Source organism: Hyla sarda, chromosome 8 (assembly GCF_029499605.1).
Source record: "Hyla sarda isolate aHylSar1 chromosome 8, aHylSar1.hap1, whole genome shotgun sequence".
NCBI lineage: Eukaryota > Metazoa > Chordata > Amphibia > Anura > Hylidae > Hyla > Hyla sarda.
This window is the reverse complement of record NC_079196.1, coordinates 195,451,146-195,472,105: the sequence shown is the minus strand read 5'-3', so window position 1 is coordinate 195,472,105 and position 20,960 is coordinate 195,451,146. Positions and strand designations below refer to the sequence as shown.

General features: G+C 45.3%; 1 protein-coding gene across 3 annotated transcripts in view; it reads left to right on the top strand.

Moving 5' to 3' along the window:
• INTS1 (integrator complex subunit 1) overlaps window positions 1–20,960 on the top strand; it is a 108,214-nt gene that overhangs the window by 45,430 nt on the left and 41,824 nt on the right. For all 3 annotated transcript variants that reach the window (XM_056536856.1, XM_056536857.1, XM_056536858.1), the window contains exons 23-28: window positions 5,717–5,866; window positions 5,968–6,147; window positions 6,261–6,365; window positions 13,949–14,116; window positions 17,057–17,168; window positions 17,252–17,410. In XM_056536856.1, the coding sequence (XP_056392831.1) occupies window positions 5,717–5,866; window positions 5,968–6,147; window positions 6,261–6,365; window positions 13,949–14,116; window positions 17,057–17,168; window positions 17,252–17,410 (874 nt within the window). The remainder of the gene's footprint in view (window positions 1–5,716; window positions 5,867–5,967; window positions 6,148–6,260; window positions 6,366–13,948; window positions 14,117–17,056; window positions 17,169–17,251; window positions 17,411–20,960) is intronic.

Sequence of the window (20,960 nt, the reverse complement as noted above, 5' to 3'; positions counted from 1 at the left end):
AAGCCTAGGCAGTGGCACTACATTTGCCCAAGACCGCAATCCTCACGAAGGACCAGGAGGACCGACCCAGAAAATAAGGTACACCTTAGCAGTCTAGGAGAGAGTCCAAAACAAGGATTAGTTGGTCTTGGACCCAGCAGTTGGAGCGAACCAGAGCACTCCCAGCAAAGTCTCGTCAGGACGGGAATGGAAAGAGAAGCAAAAGGAAACCCAGCTGGGACTCCCAGGCTCTGGGCACAAGAAGGGTACTCCAAAAGATCGGAGTGGCAGTGTAGCGCCACCGACACGGACTAAGGGAAGGATGAGATCACCCTTACTGGATATTGCGCCAAGGAAGGAAGAGTGCAATGGCAGACTGGCTGTCGCTGAGCTATACATGATTGTATAAACCCCTCTTACAGAGGAAAATGTCCTAGCTGCATGAGCAGCAGTAGACAACCAGAAACAGGAGAGGAGCCAGGCTTCAATAGTGAGCAGTAAGCACACAAGCATGAAAGTAATGACTGGGACATATCCATACCAGGATACTCTATATACAGAAGAGACAGAGAAGGCAAGAAAGGAGGAGGAGTGGCCCTATATGTGAAAGATAGCATAAATTCTAACCTAATACAAGTTAGTGAGGCAAACATAGTCAGTTTGGGTTACGTTGCAGTTTGGTAATCGGACAGTAACTTGTGTAGGTGTGATATATAGACCACCTGGCCAAGTTAAAGAAGTAGATTATCTACTAGTTGAAGAAATAGCTAAAATGACAATGAAAGGAGAAGTTATCATTATGGGAGACTTCAATCGTCCGTATATAAACTGGAAAACCAAAATAGCTAGTTCTGCCAGGAGTACAGATATTCTAAATTCCCTACTGGGATTATCTACACAACAAGTGGTTGAGGAGCCAACCCGGAGGGAGGCCATACTGGATTTGGTATTCACAAATGGGGATTTGGTATATGATGTTATTGTAGGCGAAAGCTTGGGATCTAGAGATCACCAGTCAGTGTGGTTTAATATAAGAACAGTGAAGGAGTCACACCACACAAAAACAAAAGTTTTAAATTTTAGAAAAGCAGACTTTTCAAAAATGAGATTAGTCCTAAATTAGTCCCTATCAGACTGGAATGGATTACATGGAGTCCAGGAGAAATGGGACTACTTAAAAGACGCATTATTGAAGGCAACAGAAAACTGCATTAGACTTGTCAGTAAAAAACAGAAAAAGGAAGAGACCACTGTGATGCTCAGCAGAAGTGGCCAAAATCATAAAAAACTAAAAGCTAGCATTTAGTAGTTATAAAACAACCCAGAGCAATGAAGATAGGGAAATAAACAAGACTAGGCAGAAAGAGGCCAAGCAAGTTATAAGAACTTCTAAAGCGCATGCAGAAGAAAAACTAGCTCAGTCTGTAAAAAAAAAAAGGGGATAAGACATTCTTCAGAATTATAAATGAAAAAAGGAAATTAAAACAAGGCATAACTAAATTAAAAACAAAGGCAGGAAGGTATGTAGAAAAGAATAAAGGGCTAGCCGACTTCCTTAATGAATACTTCTGTTCAGTTTTTACAGAAGAAAAAGAAGGAAAAGGACCTCAATTAGGGAGGAAAACTAATGAATCGTTTGATGCATGTGTCTTTACAGAGGAAGAGGTTCTATGTTTTCTGTCTAAAGTGAAGACAAATAAGTCACATGGGCCTGATGGGATACACCAAAAATTATTAAAAGAGCTTAGTGGTGAGCTAGCAAAACCGTTAACAGATTTATTTAACCAATCACTTGTCTCAGGAGTCGTCCCTTAAGATTGGAAATTAGCAAATGTCGTGCCCATTCACAAGAAAGGTAGTAGGGAGGAATCAAGCAACTATAGGCCAGTAAGTCTGACATCAATAGTGGGGAAATTTATGGAAACCCTACTAAAGGATAGGATTGTGGAACATCTAAAATCCCATGGATTGCAAGATGAAAAACAACAAGGGTTTACTTCATGGGGATCATGTCAAACAAATCTTATTCATTTTTTTTGACTGGGTGACTAAAATAATAGATGGCGGAGGGGCAGTAGACATTGCATATCTAGATTTTAGTATGGCTTTTGACACTGTCCCATATAGAAGACTTATCAATAAACTGCAGTCATTGAGCTTGGACTCCCATATTGTTCAGTGGATTAGGTAGTGGCTGAGTGAGAGACAACAGAGGGTTGTAGGCAATGGAGTGTATTCAGAGCAAGGTCTTGTTACCAGTTGGGTACCTCAGGGATCTGTACTGGGACCAATATTGTTTAATATCTTCATTAGTGATATCGCAAAAGGTCTCGATGGTAAGGTGTGTCTTTTTGCTGATGACACAAAGATATGTAACAGGGTTGATGTTCCTGGAGGGATATGCCAAATGGAAAAGAATTTAGGAAAACTAGAAGAATGGTCAGAACTCTGGCAACTGAAATTTAATGTGGACAAGTGCAAGATAATGCACCTGTGGTGTAAAAACCCTCGGGCAGAATATAGAATATTTGACACAGCCCTGACCTCAGTATCTGATGAGAGGGATTTAGGAGTAATTATTTCAGAAGACTTAAAGGTAGGAAAACAATTTAATAGAGCAGCAGGAAACGCTAGCAGAATGCTTGGATGTATAGGGAGAGGTATAAGCAGTAGAAAGAGAGAAGTGCTCCTGCCACTGTACAGAACACTGGTGAAGCCTCACTTGAAGTATTGTGCACAATACTGGAGACCGTATCTCCAAAAGGATATAGATACTCTAGAGAGAGTTCAGAGAAGATACTAAACTAGTACATGGATTGCAGGATAAAACTTACCAGGAAAGGTTAAAGTACCTTAACATGTATAGCTTGGAAGAAAGAAGAGACAGAGGTGATATGATAGAGACTTTTAAATACATAAAGGGAATCAACACGGTAAAGGATGAGAGCATATTTAAAAGAAGAAAAACTACCACAAGAGGACATAGTTTTATATTAGAGGGGCAAAGGTTTTTGCAGTAATATCAGGAAGTATTACTTTACTGAGAGAGTAGTGGATGCATGGAATAGCCTTCCTTCAGAAGTGGTCACTGCAAATACAGTGAAAGAGTTTAAACATGAATGGGATGAGCATAAGGCTATCCTTCATATAAGATAGGGCCAGGGACTATTGACAGGATTCAGATTATTGGGCAGACTAGATGGGCCAAATGGTTCTTATCTGCCGACACGTTCTATGATTCTATCTATAAGGAGGGGAGGAAGTCATGGATAGAATCCCTGCCACCCTGGGAGATCGGGGGAGGCTGAGGAGCCATGGATGCTATCCCTGTCGCCCTGTATAGTATCCATAGGACCCGTCAGGGCACTTCTTCGGCCGCCGTGCACTGGTAGTGGGGTACTGGAGCTCTAGCTGCAGAGACATTAGGCATGTGAGAACTGACAGGCGGTCGAGGAACAACACACACCACTGTCTGGCTTACTGGTATGGGTCCATAGTATGCAACATGTTACTCCGTCGGACACATCGCACTGGCCGAGGGTTACCAGAATGTCAACCACGGATGCGGCAGAAATTAGATCGGTGACCTGTGGAGGAGTGAATCATAGTGTATGTACACGCCAAGAACCCTCCTCTAATGGATGCCCGTTGGAGGAAGAACCCCCAAAAGGCTCTGGGCGTCCACCAGGAACACAAAAGCCCTGTAAGGACCGGAGCCATGCCCCAATAGGGAGGGACTAGGACCGGTCGTGGGCACAGTAAACCAGACATCATGCGCAACGTTAGAGACCGTGTTACGGCCAGCCACCACGGTTCGCATATGCTCCCTCACAGAGTGAGAACTCTGCAGAATTAGGTATGGCAGAGGCATAGGGCAAAAAACTGGAAGTGCTATGGGGGAAGGAGAGAGGTGGAGCTAAACTCCATCTGAGAGAGGCGCAATATTGCACCGATCCTTGCCCATCAGGACGGGAGAAGAGAGGAACTGCAGGTGTCCTGTGAGACACGCTGGGAAAAGGGCCCACCCTCCAGGAAAGCGATGCTCGTGGGGGGGAAAGGATCCACAGGCTGCGACAAGCACCACCGGCACAAAGCCAGCAGCTGTGTAAAGCCAGCAGTGACTGTGAGCGCAGGGAGCCGCAAACTAAACGGGCGGTGATGGAGTGCACGCTGTAGGAGCGCTTGCTGCTCCAAGGCCAGTGGGGGGAGAGAGGAGGAGGTGGTCGTGACAGCGGTGCTCGGCTAGACAGGCTTCCGCTGAGCTGGAGGAGAAATGGCCTTGAACTAGGGATGTTAGAGGAGGAACACAGCCTCTGACATCCCTGATAGCGTTAACAACTACTGCAGTGCCCTAAACCTGGAGGCTGGAGGGCTCGCTGCGGGAGGAGGGGCGGAGCTAAGCTTTCATAACCATTCATGAGAGGCGCAGAAAGGCAATGGGCTTTTCCTATCCGGAGCTCCCAAGACAGCGCCGACAGAGGGTCCTCTCTGTTAGTCTCCAGATTCCCACGCCATGCACGGGCAGAAGGGGGATGGAGCTATCTGCGCCATTTATGGGTCCCGCTGGACAGCAAGCGCAGTAGTTGATCTGACCAGCTGAAGTAAAGAAAATCAGCAATCGCACAAAGTACAGGGAGCCGCTGCAAAAGCCGGCGGCTGCCCTGAGACAGAAATGGCTGAGATATATACTCGCCCACGGTCTTCTTATACTCACCCAGACGGCTTCAACCAGCTTATGGCCACGCTGCATCATACCAGGCTAAGATAGGGGGGCGAGCAGGGGCAGTGGGGGACCTGGACCCAGGGTACAACCTCCAGGTGCTGGCCATTGGCGAGAAGGGGTTAGCAGTACATACTGTTTGTGCCCCTTTGTCGCATATGGGGGAACAGGTAACACCATGCTCCTGAACCCCCACCTGAAACTTAGAAACAAACGGGAGGAAAAAAGGTAACTAAACAGCTCTTACTAAATAATAATAATAAAAAAAACAGGTCTGGAGAGCACCAGACCTGTGTCTTGCCTCCTACTGACACTAGCTAAAACTGATTACCTCACTTCTAGCGGGTGGGTATATTGTGCCAGAGAGGAGCCAACTTTTTTTTCCTAGTGTATGCGCCTCCTAGTGGCAAGAGCATAACCCATGGTCTCTGTGTCCCCAATGAAAAGACCATAGGACTATACCGTCACTTGTCATGCAACTGGAGGATCGCAGTGTCACATTGTTATGTTGCATGCAATGTGAGTCAATGATGACTAGCATATTGTGGTGCTACTGTTCAAAAAATTTAAAGCCTTGCGCTACATTGCCACCATTGACCTCAATGCAAGTTGCATATGACTGCAACTTGCTGTTTGGCTATTTTGTTGACAGAGAAATCGTGATTATAATCAAGTTGCACAAGATATTTTGGTGGAACGACATCCCAATAAGGGTGTTTTTCTACACTCAGTATTCAGTATCAAAGGGGGAGATTTATCAAAACCTGTCCAGAGAAAAAGTTGCTGAGTTGCCTATTGCAACCAATCAGATCACTTCTTTCATTTTTGAAAAGGCCTTTTCAATAATGAAAGAAGTAATCTGATTGGTTGCTATGGGCAACTCGGCAACTTTTTCTCTGGACAGGTTTTGATAAATCTCCCCCAAAGTGACCCTTGACAAGGGAAATGTAACACCAGTCTTGCAAGTAAGCCATGACATTTTTATTTTATAATTCATTTTTTTATTTTACTTTTCAGAGACAGCAGAAACAGAGGCAGCTTCTTAGCCGTCTTCAGGATTTGCTTTTAGGACCAAAAGCCGATGAGCAAACAACATGTGAAGTGTTGGACTATTTCCTGCGACGTCTTAGCTCCCCTCAGGTCTCCTCCAGAGTCCTGGCTATGAAGGTAGCATCATTATCTCTAATGTGTGATTTATGAATTATGAGAGTGTCATGTAATATTGAAAAGAACATCCTGGACTCCAATTGTTTTTCACGTTTTTCCAGGGTCTTTCCATGGTACTAACATCGAGAGGTCTACAGGACGGAGATGAGAAGGATCATTTAATGGATGATGATTCTTCTGACTCTGAGCTGATTCCTGGATATCAGTGGCTCCTAAGGGACTTGCCCAAACTTCCGCTGTTTGACAGTGTTAAGGGAACTACAGCTGTGGCATTACAACAGGTACTTATTCATGTGTTGAGGGAACCATACAAAGAACTTAAATTTAAAAGGGACAATGATTGTTTCTATAGCAGTTGTTTACTAGTGTTTCTCTCTTGTTTTGTTCTTCTCAGGCTATTCATATGGAGACTGACTTAAGAACCATAAGTGCCTATCTAGTGTACCTGTCCCAGCATGCACCAGTTGAAGACCAAGGACAACACAATGAACTTGCCCTGGTGAGGGTCAATGAATTATACAGTTGGACTTAACCAAGTATATTCAAAGTCGTAGAATTAACCCCTTAACGACCCTGGACGTGTATACACGTCCTTGTGCCGTTAAGCAGGTATTGCGCTGGCTCCCAACTCGAGCCCGTGCCCTACTGGCTGGCCCTCAGCTGATTCCCGCAGCGCGATCTGGGGGGGTTGAGGAGGATAGCCGGAGGGCTTACCTCTGCTCCTGTGTTGTGTGCTGCGCTGTGAATGATAAAGCCTGGCAGGACCAGGCTTTATCAATCGAGCGCATAGCACACAGATCAATGTGGTTCTATGGGACTACATAGATCTGTATGAGGAATCAAATGATTCCTCCTAACAGTCCCCTAAGGGGACTAAAAGTGTAAGGAAAGAAAAATGGTAAAAAACGCACATATTGACCCCTTCCTTGTTAAAAGTTTAAATCAGCCCCTTTTCCCAAATTCCTTATAAAAAATATATAAACATAATAAAAAATAAACATATGTGGTATCACCGCGTGAGTAGATATCTGAAGTGTAAAAATGTAATATTAATTAAACCGCTCGGTCAATGGTGTACACGTAAAAAAAAATTGCGTATTTTTGGTCACTTTGTATACCCTAAAAAAATGTATAAAAAATTATCAAAAAGTCCCATCAAAACAAAAATGGTACCAATGAAAACTTCAGATCATGATCAAAAAAGTTGTAGGGTTCAGATGAGGACATTTTTAACCTTCTAATTTTCATGCATAAAGTTATAATTTTTTAACAGAAGTAAAACAAAATCAAACCTATATAAGTAGGGTATCATTTTAATCGTACGGACCTACAGAAAAAAGATAAGGTATAATTTTTACGAAAAGTGCACTGCGTAGAAACGGAATCCCCCAAAAGTTACAAAATGCCATTTTTTTTTTTTTTCCCTTTTAGCCCCACAAATATTTTTGTCTGGTTTTGCCGTAAATTTCTCTATCGGCTCCATTGGGGGACACAGACAGTGGGTGTATCTTGCTGTCTCTAGGAGGTGTGACACTATGGTGATAAAAAAAAGTCAGCTCCTCCCAGCAGGATACACCCGCCTTCAGGTTCTGAGCTAGTCAGTTTAAGCTTAGTGTCTGAAGGAGGTGGATGTGGTCTGGATTGCTCCAGACAAGGTTTTCTGATTTTTTGTTTTCCTAGTTAGGGACGTGTTAGTTTTTTATTCCTTTTCTTTTCTGTTTTCAGGTGGGGACTTGGGGACTGTGGTTCCCCGTTTCCCCATTGCGAGTAAGGGGGCACAGACCTTGACTATATGCGCTGTTAACCCCCCCTCGCCAAGGTTCAGCGCTTGGGTTGGTACCTCATGGGTCCGGGTCCCCCTATTTCCCTGCTCGCCTTGCTCGCGCATAGCAGCCAGGCGTGATGCAGGTAACTAAAGCTGACTGAAGACTTCACTTAGACTCCATTAGGTAAGTTCTTCTGACTGAGGTAAGTACTTTCCCCTTTTTCTCCATAGGTACGGACTCGCAGCCTTTGGAGACCCCCTGTTTTGGCCCACCTTCAGGTTTTGGGGCTGGCTTACAGGGGCTGCACTTTATTTTTGGGGGAGCAGTGGCACCTGAAGGGACATCTTATATGGGGCACTTCATTTATGTGTGTACTTGGTGTTACTTCGTCCACAGCGCCTTATATGCGGCTGTCAGCCGTGGCGCTGTCCCGGGCAGGGCGCTCTCAGTGCCGGCTTACTTTCACTTTGCCGGCAGCGCCTTATATGCGGCTGACAGCCGCGGCGCTGCTATGAGCCGGGCGCTTCTGCGCCGGCTTATTTCTTTTCTCCGGCAGTCTCTGCCGGCGCTTGGCCGCCCGCTCTATTCCCCCGAGCGCACAAGCGGCCGACAGATGCGCTCGGGACAAGGAGCGGGCGCCATGACAGTTCTCTTCGGCCGGTCTGTAGCTCCACCCACAGGGCAGGGAGCGCTCAGAGGTGCGAAGCAGCCTCCAATCAGCGCCGTGGGCATGATTTTAAGTAGGAAGTGGTCAGTTACTTAGTGCCTTGCTTCAGGCACGCCCCTCTCTTCCTATTGGCTGGCCTGTTTCTCTGTCTCTAGCTGCACAGAGCGAGTTTCCTCACTGCAGCTGACAGGGGACACAGACTAGGGTGAGAAAGTTCCTATCTCCTTTTTTTCCCATATTATGTCCGTACCCAGAGCTGTTCCTCCCTCTAAACAGAGACCTGAAACTTGAGTGACTTACTATCTCTGTAAGCACTGTAATACCAAGATGTCTGGCTCTGCTGAGCCCACTTGCCCTGCCTGCTCCTCTGCTCCCCCAGACCCCCTGGTACCCCCTGATGCCCCTTCGGTCCCGGTGGATTCAGCCGCTCCACCAGCCTGGGTTTCTTCCCTGTCCCAGTATATGGCTGACTTGACCCAAGTCTCCCGCTCGGTGGCTGAGGCCTCCCGGGAGCTGGTGTCCGCCTTGAAGGGGTCTTCCCTGTGCAGGACCTCTGGAAGGGCACGCTCCTCGTCTCCACATACTTCACGCTCTCACAAGCGTCCTAGGGGTGCCTCGTCTGACTCTTCCAATGAGTCTTCAGATAGACATGAGCGTTCCCCTCGTGGGTCCCGCCCCCCTGGTCAACTGGACACAAACATCGCTCCTCCAGAGGATGTTTTCGGAGTCGCCGCTCTGCCACGCCAGAGCCGCGTACTCGGTCAGGGTCGCCCCCCTCCAGGACTGCCTCTACTCATTCTCATTCCCCTGGTGAACGAGGCTTCCGAGCCGGCATCTTACTCAGAGGACCGCTCGGACTCCGTTGCAATGGTGAACTCTTTGGTGACAGCCCTACGAGACACCTTTCACTTAGAGGACCCAGGATCTTCGGATGTCAATCCAGGAGTATCCTTTCATCGTGCTAAGCCAGCACCTCAGAAGTTCAGCTCTCACGCTGACTTTGACAACATTCTGGAAACCGCATGGAAACATCCAGACAAGAGGTTTCCGGGAATCAAGACAATCCAAGAACGTTATCCATTTGACAAAGTCTTTGTCACTAAGGTGGTTTCCCCTCCCTCAGTGGATCCACCAATTTCCCGGATCTCTAAGGCGACTACACTGCCTCTGGCAGATGCCGCTGCCTTCAAGGATCCCACGGACAAGAAGGTAGAATCCTTAGCGAAGTTTGCCACTGAAGCTGCTGGCTCTTCTCTTCTTCCCATCTTCGCCTCGACATGGGTGTCCAAGGGCCTGTCGGAGTGGTGCCAAAAGCCCCATCAGAATATCTTAGCGGGATCCCCCCCGGAGGATCTATCTGCTCTGGCTCTCCAATGCTCTAAAGCTGGGGATTTTCTGTGCGCAGCTTCCATACAGGCAGCCCGTTGTTCTGCCTTTGCTGTGGGTCACCTAGCGGCTCTCCGCCGCTCTATGTGGCTTAAAGCTTGGAATGTGGATGCCGCTTCCAAAAGGTCTCTCTCACTGAGCTTCCCTTTACGGGTGGCAATCTTTTTGGCAAACGCCTTGATGAGATTATCTCCGGGGCAACGGGAGGTAAGAGTTCCTTGTTAGCTCAAACTAAGACTCGCCCTACTTCCCAAAGGAGGTCCTTCTCCTTTCGGACCTCTGGCTCCAACAAGGGGTCCGGGCAGGCGCCCTCGCGGGACAAGAAGGGCTCGCTCGTTCCGGGCTCGCCCATCTTGGAAGTCGGACTCCAACCGGTCCGGCCGTTTTGCGCCCAAATCCGGCAACCGCAAGCCCACTTCTGCATGAAGTGAGGCCCCCACCCGCGGTTTCTTCTCAGGTGGGAGGTCGTCTCTTGCTTTTTCGAGACATTTGGACCTCTCACATTCAAGACCCTTGAGTCAGGGACGTGGTGTCCAATGGTTACCGGATCGAATTTGCATCCCTTCCGAGGGATCGCTTTTTTCGCTCCCGGGTCCCCCGGTCTCCTCCTCTGGCGAAGCAGTTTCGAGCGGCTCTCCAGTCTCTGCTTCTCCAGGGGGTTATTGTTCCTGTTCCTCCAGGGGAACGATTTCGGGATTTCTATTCAAATATTTTTGTGGTCCCCAAGAAGGATGGTTCTGTGCGCCCAATTTTGGACCTCAAGCGTCTCAACCATCATCTTCTCATCCGCCACTTCCGAATGGAATCTCTCCGTTCGGTGGTGGCGTCCCTGGAACAAGGGGAGTTCCTTTCATCGGTGGACATCAAGGATGCCTACCTCCATGTGCCAATATTTCCGGGCCATCATCGGTACCTCCGCTTTGCGGTCCCGGAGGGGCACTTTCACTTTTTAGCCCTCCCCTTCGGTCTAGCCACGGCTCCTCGGGTCTTTACAGAGGTCCTTGCGCCGGTGATGGGCCTGTTACGGTCGAGGGGAATCTCGGTGATACCCTATCTGGACGACGTTCTCATCAAGGCTCCAACCAGGGTCCAGACTCTGGAGAATATGGACGTCACTCTCCACACTCTGACTCGCTTCGGGTGGATCGTCAACCAGGACAAGTCAGTCCTCCGTTCTACCCAGTCTCTAACCTTCCTGGGACTTCACTTCAACACGGCCTCTGCCCGAATTCGTCTTCCGCCGGACAAACGTCTGGCGCTCCAGTCGGGGGTCCGCTCCCTTCGGAACCAGGTATCAGTCTCCATCCGCACTTGTATGGAAGTCCTTGGTCGGATGGTGGCAACTATGGCGGCCGTACCTTTTGCCCAGTTTCATTACCGCCCCCTTCAACTGGCGATTCTCTCCCGATGGAACAGGTCTCCTCTGTCCCTCATTCGTCAGATTGTTCTCCCTCACAGGGTCCATCAGTCTCTGCTCTGGTGGCTCCGCTCCCCCCTTCTTCTCCTAGGGCAGTCGTTTCTTCCCCTTCACTGGCAGGTTGTTACAACGGATGCCAGCCTGTCGGGCTGGGGCGGCGTGTTCAGGGATTGGATGGTTCAGGGACTCTGGTCTCCCCAGGAGACCCTTCTTCCCATAAACATATTGAAATTACGGGCGATTCTTCTTTGTCTGCTTCATTGGGAGTCCCATCTTCAGTCCCGTCCTGTCCGCGTTCAGTCGGACAATGCCACGGCCGTGGCGTACATACATCGTACGCAGCCATGGCCGAGGTGACCAAGATTCTCTCCTGGGCGGAGAGCAAGGTTCCAGCCATTTCGGTGATTCACATCCCGGGGGTGCTCAACTGGGAAGCGGACTTCCTCAGTCGGTCCTCACCCGACCCCGGCGAGTGGTCTCTACATCCAGAGGTCTTCACGCAACTCTGCGACCTCTGGGGCATTCCGGACGTGGACCTCTTCCCGGCACAATCGGAAGATCCTTCCGTTTGTTTCAAAGTCCCGGGACCCTCAGGCTATGGCCGTGGACGCCCTAGTGATTCCCTACCCTATCTTTTCCCTCCTCTTCCGCTCCTTCCCAGGGTGCTGAGGAAGCTCAAGGCAGAGGACGTCCCCGCCATTCTGGTAGCTCCAGATTTGCCCCGAAGGTCGTGGTACGCCGACGTAGTCAGGCTCCTGGACGACACTCCACTGCGCCTTCCACTCTGTCCGGACCTGCTCTCTCAGGGTCCTCTTTGCCACCCCAATTTACAGCCTCTGCATTTGACAGCGTGGCGGTTGAGACCGCGGTTTTGAGGGCCCGCGGGTTCTCTTCCCAAGTCATTCGCACCATGCTCAAGGCTCGTAAGCCCTCCTCCGCACGGATTTACCACCGTACTTAGTTTCGTTGGTGTGAAGCACAGGACTTCTCCCCGGTGACCTTCTCTGTTCCCCGTCTTCTCTTCTTTTTGCAGTCGGGGTTGGAACTGGGGTTGTCTCTCAGTTCACTTAAGGGTCAGGTTTCGGCCCTTACTGTTCTTTTCCAGCAGCCCCTGGCTTCTAATCCTCATGTCCGGACCTTCCTGCAAGGAGTGGCGCACGCTGTTCCTCCTTATCGGTCACCCTCTCCTCCTTGGGACTTGAATTTGGTTCTGAGTGCCCTCCAGGGTGCACCCTTTGAGCCCCTTAGAGAGGTGTCTCTCCGCCTCCTTTCTTGGAACGTGGCGTTTCTGGTGGCTATTACCTCCATCCGGAGGGTGTCTGAATTGGCAGCCCTTTCCTGCCGTTCTCAGTTTCTGGTGATCCACCAGGACAAGGTTGTTTTCCGGCCAGACCCTTCCTTTTTACCTAAGGTCGTCTTGGCCTTTCATCTCAATGAGGATATTGTCCTCCCGTCATTTTGCCCGGCTCTTTCTCATCCTAGGGAGTGCTTACCGCACAAGCTGGACGTGGTTCGGGCTGTTCGGTCTTATCTCTCCATCACTTCTTCGTTTCGTCAGTGTGATTCCTTTTTCGTCCTTACGGAAGGTCTTCGCAAGGGACAACCTGCTTCCAAGGCCACCATTTCTAGGTGGATTCGGTCCGCCATTTCGGAAGCCTATCGCTGTAAGGGGAAGATTCCTTCTTTCAGGGTTGTGGCTCATTCCACACATTCTGTTGGGGCATCCTGGGCTCTCCAGAATAGAGCCTCGGCCTCGCAGATTTTCAAGGTGGCTACCTGGTCGTCTTTGCACACTTTTTCGAGGTTTTACCGGGTTCATACTTTCGCATCGGCTGATGCTAACCTGGGGCGTAAGGTGTTGCAGGCGGCAGTGGATCAGCCGTCTGCCTGATTACTTATCTGCCCACCCAAGGGGCTGCTTTGGTACGTCCCACTGCCTGTGTCCCCCAATGGAGCCGATAGAGAAAAGGAGATTTTTTAACACTTGCCATAAAATCTCTTTCTCGAAGGATCCATTGGGGGACACAGCTCCCACCCTTTTTGAGTTTTTCCTTTGGTTCTCTGTCCAAGGGTGTGTTCAGTTATGTTTTTTCTTCTGGTTCTCGGACAGTTTTGGGTTTTTCCTTGACCTATTGGTCTCCTCCTATTGCTCTGGAACTTAAACTGACTAGCTCAGAGCCTGAAGGCGGGTGTATCCTGCTGGAAGGAGCTGACTTTTTTTTTATCACCATAGTGTCACACCTCCTAGAGACAGCAAGATACACCCACTGTCTGTGTCCCCCAATGGATCCATCGAGAAAGAGATTTTACGGTAAGTGTTAAAAAAAATCTCCATTTTGTGTTGAAATTATTGATGTCATTACAAAGTAAAAATTGGGGTGCAAAGAAAAAAGCCCTCAAATGGGTCTGTAGATGGAAGATTGAAAGCGTTAGGATTTTTACAAGGTGAGGAGGAAAGAACGAAAAAAAAAAACTGTGGTCCTTAAGGGGTTACATGCAAAACTATGTAGTTAAAGGAACTGGTTATTAACAGACATTGATGGTATGCTGCTAAGCTTTGCAGCACTGTTCAGACACCCTGCTTATCACAAGAAGAACCCTTGTGTATGCACATTGAATATAATGTTTGTACTATACATGCAGCCTCCAGAAGAAGCTAGTGGAATTGGAGGGCAACCTTTTTTTTCTAATCCTAGATAATCCCTTTAACTAGCTAGGAAAGTTGGTCAAAATGGCTCAAAGACGCTTTTGAATCAGAACACCTGTGCCCAGTGACAGCACAAAGCCTTTACTTTGCTAAGGTTGCCCAGTGGCTATTAGTTGTATCTGTTATCCTTCTGTTGCAGGATGTGGCTCGTCTGACAGTGGAGCGCTCCACAATAATGGGTCACCTGTTCTCCAAACTGTCTTACTGCTCGGAGTCCAATGCCGTTCTGGCCGCCCTTCTCTCCATTTTCTCGCGCTATGTCAAACGCATGCGAAAAAACAAGGAAGGAGATGAGGTTTATAGCTGGGTGCGTATATTTCAATTTATTGTTATATATATTTTTTTATATTTTACAATCCGTATACCTTTTCACATCAGCCTTTAAATGGCCCTATTTTGACCAGATATCATGGAAGTTTAGCGGATACCCAACAGCTGTGCTACTGCTTTAACTACCAGGACTGGAAAACCCTCTGACCCTGGTAGATTTACCCCTTATGTGCCATTGTAGTATCGTGTCCAAAGCATGTAAGTGACAAGATTGGCGGGTGTTGATGGGTTTCTATGGCAGCTGGCTGCCATATGAAGACCCTCAGGTCATCCGTATCCTTGCCTTTGGTTAGCCATCTGGTATAGGCTGGTATGAAATTCTTAGAGCCATTGTCATGCATTATGCTGGTGGAGTCGACTGGGTTCCTTCTGGTGCTGGACAATGCCTGACCTGTGTGTAGGAAATCCTTGGATTACAAAGACAGTTGTTGCCACTGATTTACACTCACATTTTCCAGCCCTGAATACAATCGAAAAACCTATAGGGACCTTATGTTTCAGTGCATTAAATTCTTTCAAATAAAGCTGCAGACTGTTCAGAAGCTCATTGTCCTGATTTAAGTTTGGTGCACCATTCATGCCTCATCAGGAGTGTATTGAGCCGTTGTGGGAGTGTATATTAGGACGTAGTGATCATACATTACTAAGTCGCATTGAAAGTTACTAGAGATGAGCGAACTTACAGTAAATTTGATTCGTCACGAACTTCTCGGCTCGGCAGTTGATGACTTTTCCTGCATAAATTAGTTCAGCTTTCAGGTGCTCCGGTGGGCTGGAAAAGGTGGATACAGTCCTAGGAGACTCTTTCCTAGGAATGTATCCACCTTTTCCAGCCCACCGGAGCACCTGAAAGCTGAACTAATTTACGCAGGATAAGTCATCAACTGCCGAGCCGAGAAGTTCGTGACAAATCAAATTTACTGTAAGTTCGCTCATCTCTAAAAGTTACCATTATAAGTCACATGAATTCGATCCGCCTGCGATTTCAATTATGTAGTTTGATTTTTAATTGGGATTTTGACTCCAGTCCTAGTCTGGGTGATACATTTGGTTTCCACTATTCATGTGATATTGTGTTCCCAATATCAGTAAAGAGTTTCAGCTTTAATCAATTATTCATTGAGATCAGATGAGTGATTTGTGTTACCTTAATTTTTTTAAGCAGTGTGTAACAGCCTGATTGTTCTAGAGCAGTGTTTCCCAATCAGGGTGCCTCCTGCTGTTGCAAAACTACAATTCCCAGCATGTCTGGACAGCCGAAGGCTGTCCGGGCATGCTGGGAGTTGTAGTTTTGCAACAACTGGAGGCATCCTGGTTGGGAAACACTGTTCTAGAGAATAACCTAGCAATTCATTCTGAAATCCTGTCTTGGCATTCTGGGAGTTGTAGTTTTGCAACAGCTGCAGGCACCCTGGTTGGGAAACACTGTTCTAGAGAATAACATAGCAATCCTTTCTGAAATCCTGAGAGATATCATTTGTAAATTTATTAGCTTTAAAAAAAAAAAAAAAAAAAAAAAAAATGTTAATACCTTGCCCACCTCAATAAATGTGTTGAGTTAAACATGTCTGGACTGTTTGTGTTAATCTTTGCTCAGCCTCGTATAAGCGGCCGCTTGAAGGGATCCATGCTTTGAATCTGCAGCATCTTCTCAGAAAATCTTTGCCAGTCATGTCATTATACTGCTTCACTATGGGGGAGATTCTCAAAAACGACTTTAATTTCTGTTCCAGGGATATTATTCACACCTTTTTTATTCTCCTCACATTTTCAAAGGTCTCTTGTGCTGCTTTTAAAATATGAAAATATGTGAAAATTTATTTTTTTGCCACTTTTTTTTGCGTCAAATAATTTTTTTGTTGCAGCCATATTGGATTTCTTTATGCCAAAATTGCAGAGTTTGGCACCCAAATCGTAAATTTTGGTGCCAAAATTGCAGATTTTTGCACCAAATTTTACATCCCAGAAAATTCTGCCGGTAAAATCTCAAGAAATATCCAATGGTTGCTAGTACCCAGACAAGTGATAACTGTATAAATAAAACATTTCTGAGCTTAAATGTGAGTGCAGATGCAGTGACCGAGAAAAGAAAAAAAAAAAAAATATATATATATATATTTTTTTTTTAAATAACATCTTCCAATAATATTTTCTTTTAAATAATTACTTAAATAACACCTCTCCCCCCCCCGAAAAAAAAAAACAAAGAAAAACAAAAACAATAAAACTATAACCATTTCTGTGATTTAAATATCGGTATAAATTTAGGATAAAATTCGCACATAGGAATAACGGCCAAATAGGATGGTGTGAATTAGCTCGTAGACAGCCACCTCAGGTTTTTCTAAATAGGATGTGATCCTTGTGTTATCCAGGTATCCAGTTCTTTCATGCAATTTTAATGTGATGACGCGGTAGGTCATGTGACCGGACCGCTCAGTATTTTAATCGTGTTTGTTATGAGATGTATTAGTCTACGATTAAGCCCTGCAAAGGGCGAAACGCGTCAGACATCTTTATCTGTATGTATCCTGCAGTGGAATAAATAAAGACAAGCCTTTTTTACCTCATACCTTGGTGCCGGACGGAGTTCTTTCTAGCATTTCTGTGATTTCTACACTATCAAAAATCTGGTGTGAAATTTTTGATGTAAGCTGGACTCTCACCCCTATCTTGAAAATATCATGTAAAGCAGACAATATACGTGGACACACCCACTTTTACATAATGGATGTGAACAGTGTAAACCGCGGCACAAAAGTTCTTTGAAAATGTGGTCGATACTTTTTGCGTCAAAATTTTGGCGCAAAATAGATTTTTTTTGCATATGCACTTTGCAGACTGAACCAGACCATTTTGTTACTTTGTTTTATTATACAGTTTATATTTAGTTTTTTTCTGTGCACACTTTGTGCAGTCTGAATCACAGGATCAAGTTTTCCTACGTTGGATCACAGGGGAAACGGCTACAATGCATATTCTGGTTGTCCACGCCATGGTCATTCTGCTGACCCTTGGACCTCCTCGTGGTAAGAATTGTGTTTTGTTAGTTAAGTTCCTTGAAAGATGTTCGTTTTACATCACTGGGCGTTTACCTTGTATTCTGTGATAGGTCCCAGTGACTTCTTTCTCTTGCTGGACATTTGGTTTCCTGAGAAGAAGCCTCTCCCCACAGCGTTCTTAGTGGACACATCAGAAGAGGCATTATTGCTTCCTGACTGGCTAAAACTCAGGATGATCCGCTCGGAGGTTCCTCGTCTTGTTGATGCTGGTAGGTGAAAGACACTTTAGGGCAAAGTCACAATGTAGTTTAGAAACTGTAAGAATTCCTATTTTGGTATTTCCACCTATAAAACACAAGTACACTCAGGTGGAAATTCTATGTATTGTAAGTCCCAGAAAGCACATAGGAGAATGGCTGTCCAGACCAGTGTTTCCAAACCAAGGTTCCTCCAGCTGTTGCAAAACTACAATTCCCATCATGCCCGGACAGCCGGGCATACTGGGAGATGTAATTTTGCAACACCTGGAGGCACCACCCAGGTTGGAAAACACTGGTATGGACAGTGGATGGCCAGCTGGTCCTGCAGTAACCAAAAAACTTCAGATTGTCCAGCCAAAAATGATGTAATCAGAAAAAGCTAAAATGTCTATCAGCTGCATTGTTTTGAGGAATAGACTAAAATGAACATACCTGCTGTGTATATTGCATTAAGTAGAAAATCTTAATATTCATACATAAAACCATAATATCATGTTTCTGCACATTTATTAAACACATTGTTTTCTTCCCAGAAATATTTGGCTAAATTGACAACTGGATGTTACCTTTCCCCCTTGTCAATAAGGTGTGTCATAAAGCACTGTGGCCCAGATTTATCTAAGAATGTCTACGGTAGAGCTATTTACCCACATTTATTTGGGTGGTGGGTTTGACTAGCGTGCATCTTATTTATCAAGAAGGTGCAGCAGGATGATGAATTTTGCGCAGCTCTTTTTCTAGACACTTGTGAGGGAGGGAAGTAGATGCTTTCCGGGATCCTGAATTTGGCAGGTTAGGGGTTTTTACTTCATTTCACAGAGCTGCCGGGACATTTTTACTTGCATTTTAGAGGCTATTATCAATTTGATTGCGGTGTCTAAGGGGTTAATCACCGTGATCAGTGATGTCTGGCATTAGAGATGGGTACTGGTGGCAGATAACCGCCAGGACCACCCAGCTGTGAACTGCGCACAGCTCCTCGTTGTTGTCCACAAGAGGTTAAAGGTTGAATTGCAGAAAGTAGAAGTGATTCTCACGCCTACTGGTAGGTGGTGTAGCTTTACACCTATAAAAAAAAGTACCTTTGCGCACTAAATAGCGACTTTTGACAAAAGTCGCAAATGATAAATGCGTGACCACTGCATGGTCAAAAAGAAAAAGTTCTATGGGTAGGCAAAAAGAGTGAAATTGTCTATATCAAAAGACGCATAAAAGTCGCTAAATATGCTGCTTGCGCCTGAACTGTGCCAAAACATAGACAAAAAAATGCTCTAAAAGCGATGATAAATCTCCCCCTGTGACCTTAAAGAAGTGAAGGAGAGCCAGGACTCTATAACTTATCCCTTATCCAGGGGTGTAAAAATTAAAAAAAAAAAACTACTTGTCCAAGGGACTAAAGCCGAACACAATCTACTTGTCCCTCATGACGATCCACTTGTCCTGGTAGATAAAATAATTTCAACCAAAATAGTACGAAAATAGGGCCTTTATTAGTTTCTGCACTTTCGTTTTTTTTTTCTCCTCGTCCTTTTTTCTCCTCATCCTATAATAGCCATAACTCTTATTTTTCCATCTACAGACTCATATGAGGCTTGTTTTTTTTTTTTTTGCGGGGAAATATACTTTTGTAATGACACTTTTCATTTTCCATAACTTATGCTCTGAAACAAAAAAAAATTATTTGAGAATTGAAAAAAATGCTAATTTTGGGGTTTCCTTTTTTTTTTTTGCCATTCACCTTGTGGTCAAAGGTACATATTATTTTGATACTTTAGGTTGGCCTGATTACACAAATACCAAATTTTTTTAGTTAACGTAATGTTTTAATAACTTTTTAATAAAAAAAAATAAAAATAAAATTATTTTTCTGCAAACAGGGCTAATTTTTTGGGCCGTAATTTATATATCGGTACTATTTTGGCATTGATCAGACTTTTTGAACACTTTGTTCTTCATTTTTTTCTGGGTTATGATGTTATAAACATAAAAAAACGCAATTCTGTGATTTGGTATTTTTTACGTTAACGCCATTTACCGTACGAGAGATAAAATAAATTTTTTAATAGTTCAGTCAATTATGCACGCGCCAATACCAAATATGTTTATTTTTATTACCTTATTTTTATATGGAAAAGGGGGGTGATATGAACTTTTCTTGTACGTTCACACGTGCGGGTTTCCAACTGCGTATTTGAAAGGGGGCGGGCTCTTCTCGGCTGTCCGCAACAGATTTTTTGATGTGGAATTTACACTGCGTAAAATGCGCCGCAAGCTTCATTGAAGTCAGAAGGGTCTGCGGCAGATTTTCCGCAGCGGAAATTCCGCCACGGACAGCCGAGAAGAGCCTGCCCTTTCAAATACACAGCGGGAAACCCGTAAAATTTATCTGCCCATGTGAACGTACCTCTAATATGGAAGGGGTTAATGGGTGTTTTTAAACTTTTTTTTATTAATGAGGCACTGTCATTGTTAAAAACGTTTCACATATTGCAGGACTCATTATAATATGACATTTCAAAATATACACCTGTTAAATTTTTTTTTAATTTTCACCTGAAATTGAAGCTCAAAATAGCCACCACTAGGGGTCACCTGTCTTTTAGCCAGACTAGTCTAGATTTTACAGCATACTGGATACCGGCCGTAAAGCATACCAGTATCCAGTATAGGAGATTTCTATTGTGTGTGCAAAACTACAGGTAAAGGATGTGTGGACATGCTGGGAGCTGTAGTTTTAAAACAGCTGGAGGCAACACTGCTCTAACACAGTTATTTACAAACATTGCAGCTTCAGTTGTTACTAAACTACAACTCCCAGCATGCTGAAATAGTCAAAGCTTTCCCAGACTCCTGAATGACAAAGAAGTTGATCAGACATTCAGGAGTCTGTGAAAGATGAATGACACACATAGTGACAGCTATGCTGATTAGCATCCAGCTTTACTAGGAGAAGATAAAACAGATAGAATATGTATTCATAAAAATGCTGTACTTTTATCTAAAAAATCCTTGCACTAATTTTACAAAGATCTATTCTTATATTTATACATTTTATCCTGTTATGAATTCACCATAATGTCTTCTGATTACTGCAGGCAAGCTCCAAGTATCTTCCTCTGACACATGACACAGCATAAAACTAGAGAGGAAAGGGTTACAGAGTAGAGAGTACTGATTGGCTGACTGCACAGGCTTGCTCCTGTGAGGGAGACAGACTGACACGCCCCCTCCAGCCTGCACAATGAAAAAGTAACTCACCAGCAGATAAATGCTTATATCTCTGGATATATAGGTCCGAGACACATACAAATTATATGCACATGATCAGGATTGGGTCCTGAGTAATCACTGTTTTTCTTTTTTTGCACTATGACAGGTTTGCTTTAAACTTTAAAAAAAAAAAATTTTATACACTTTTTATTTTATTTTTTTAGCAGGAATCATTTAGATTCCTCATACAGATCAATGCAGTTCTATTGAACTCCATTTGATCTGTGTTCACTTGATTTAACCTGCTCAAGGCAGGCTCAATCAAATGCAGATCTATGGTGGGCAGCCA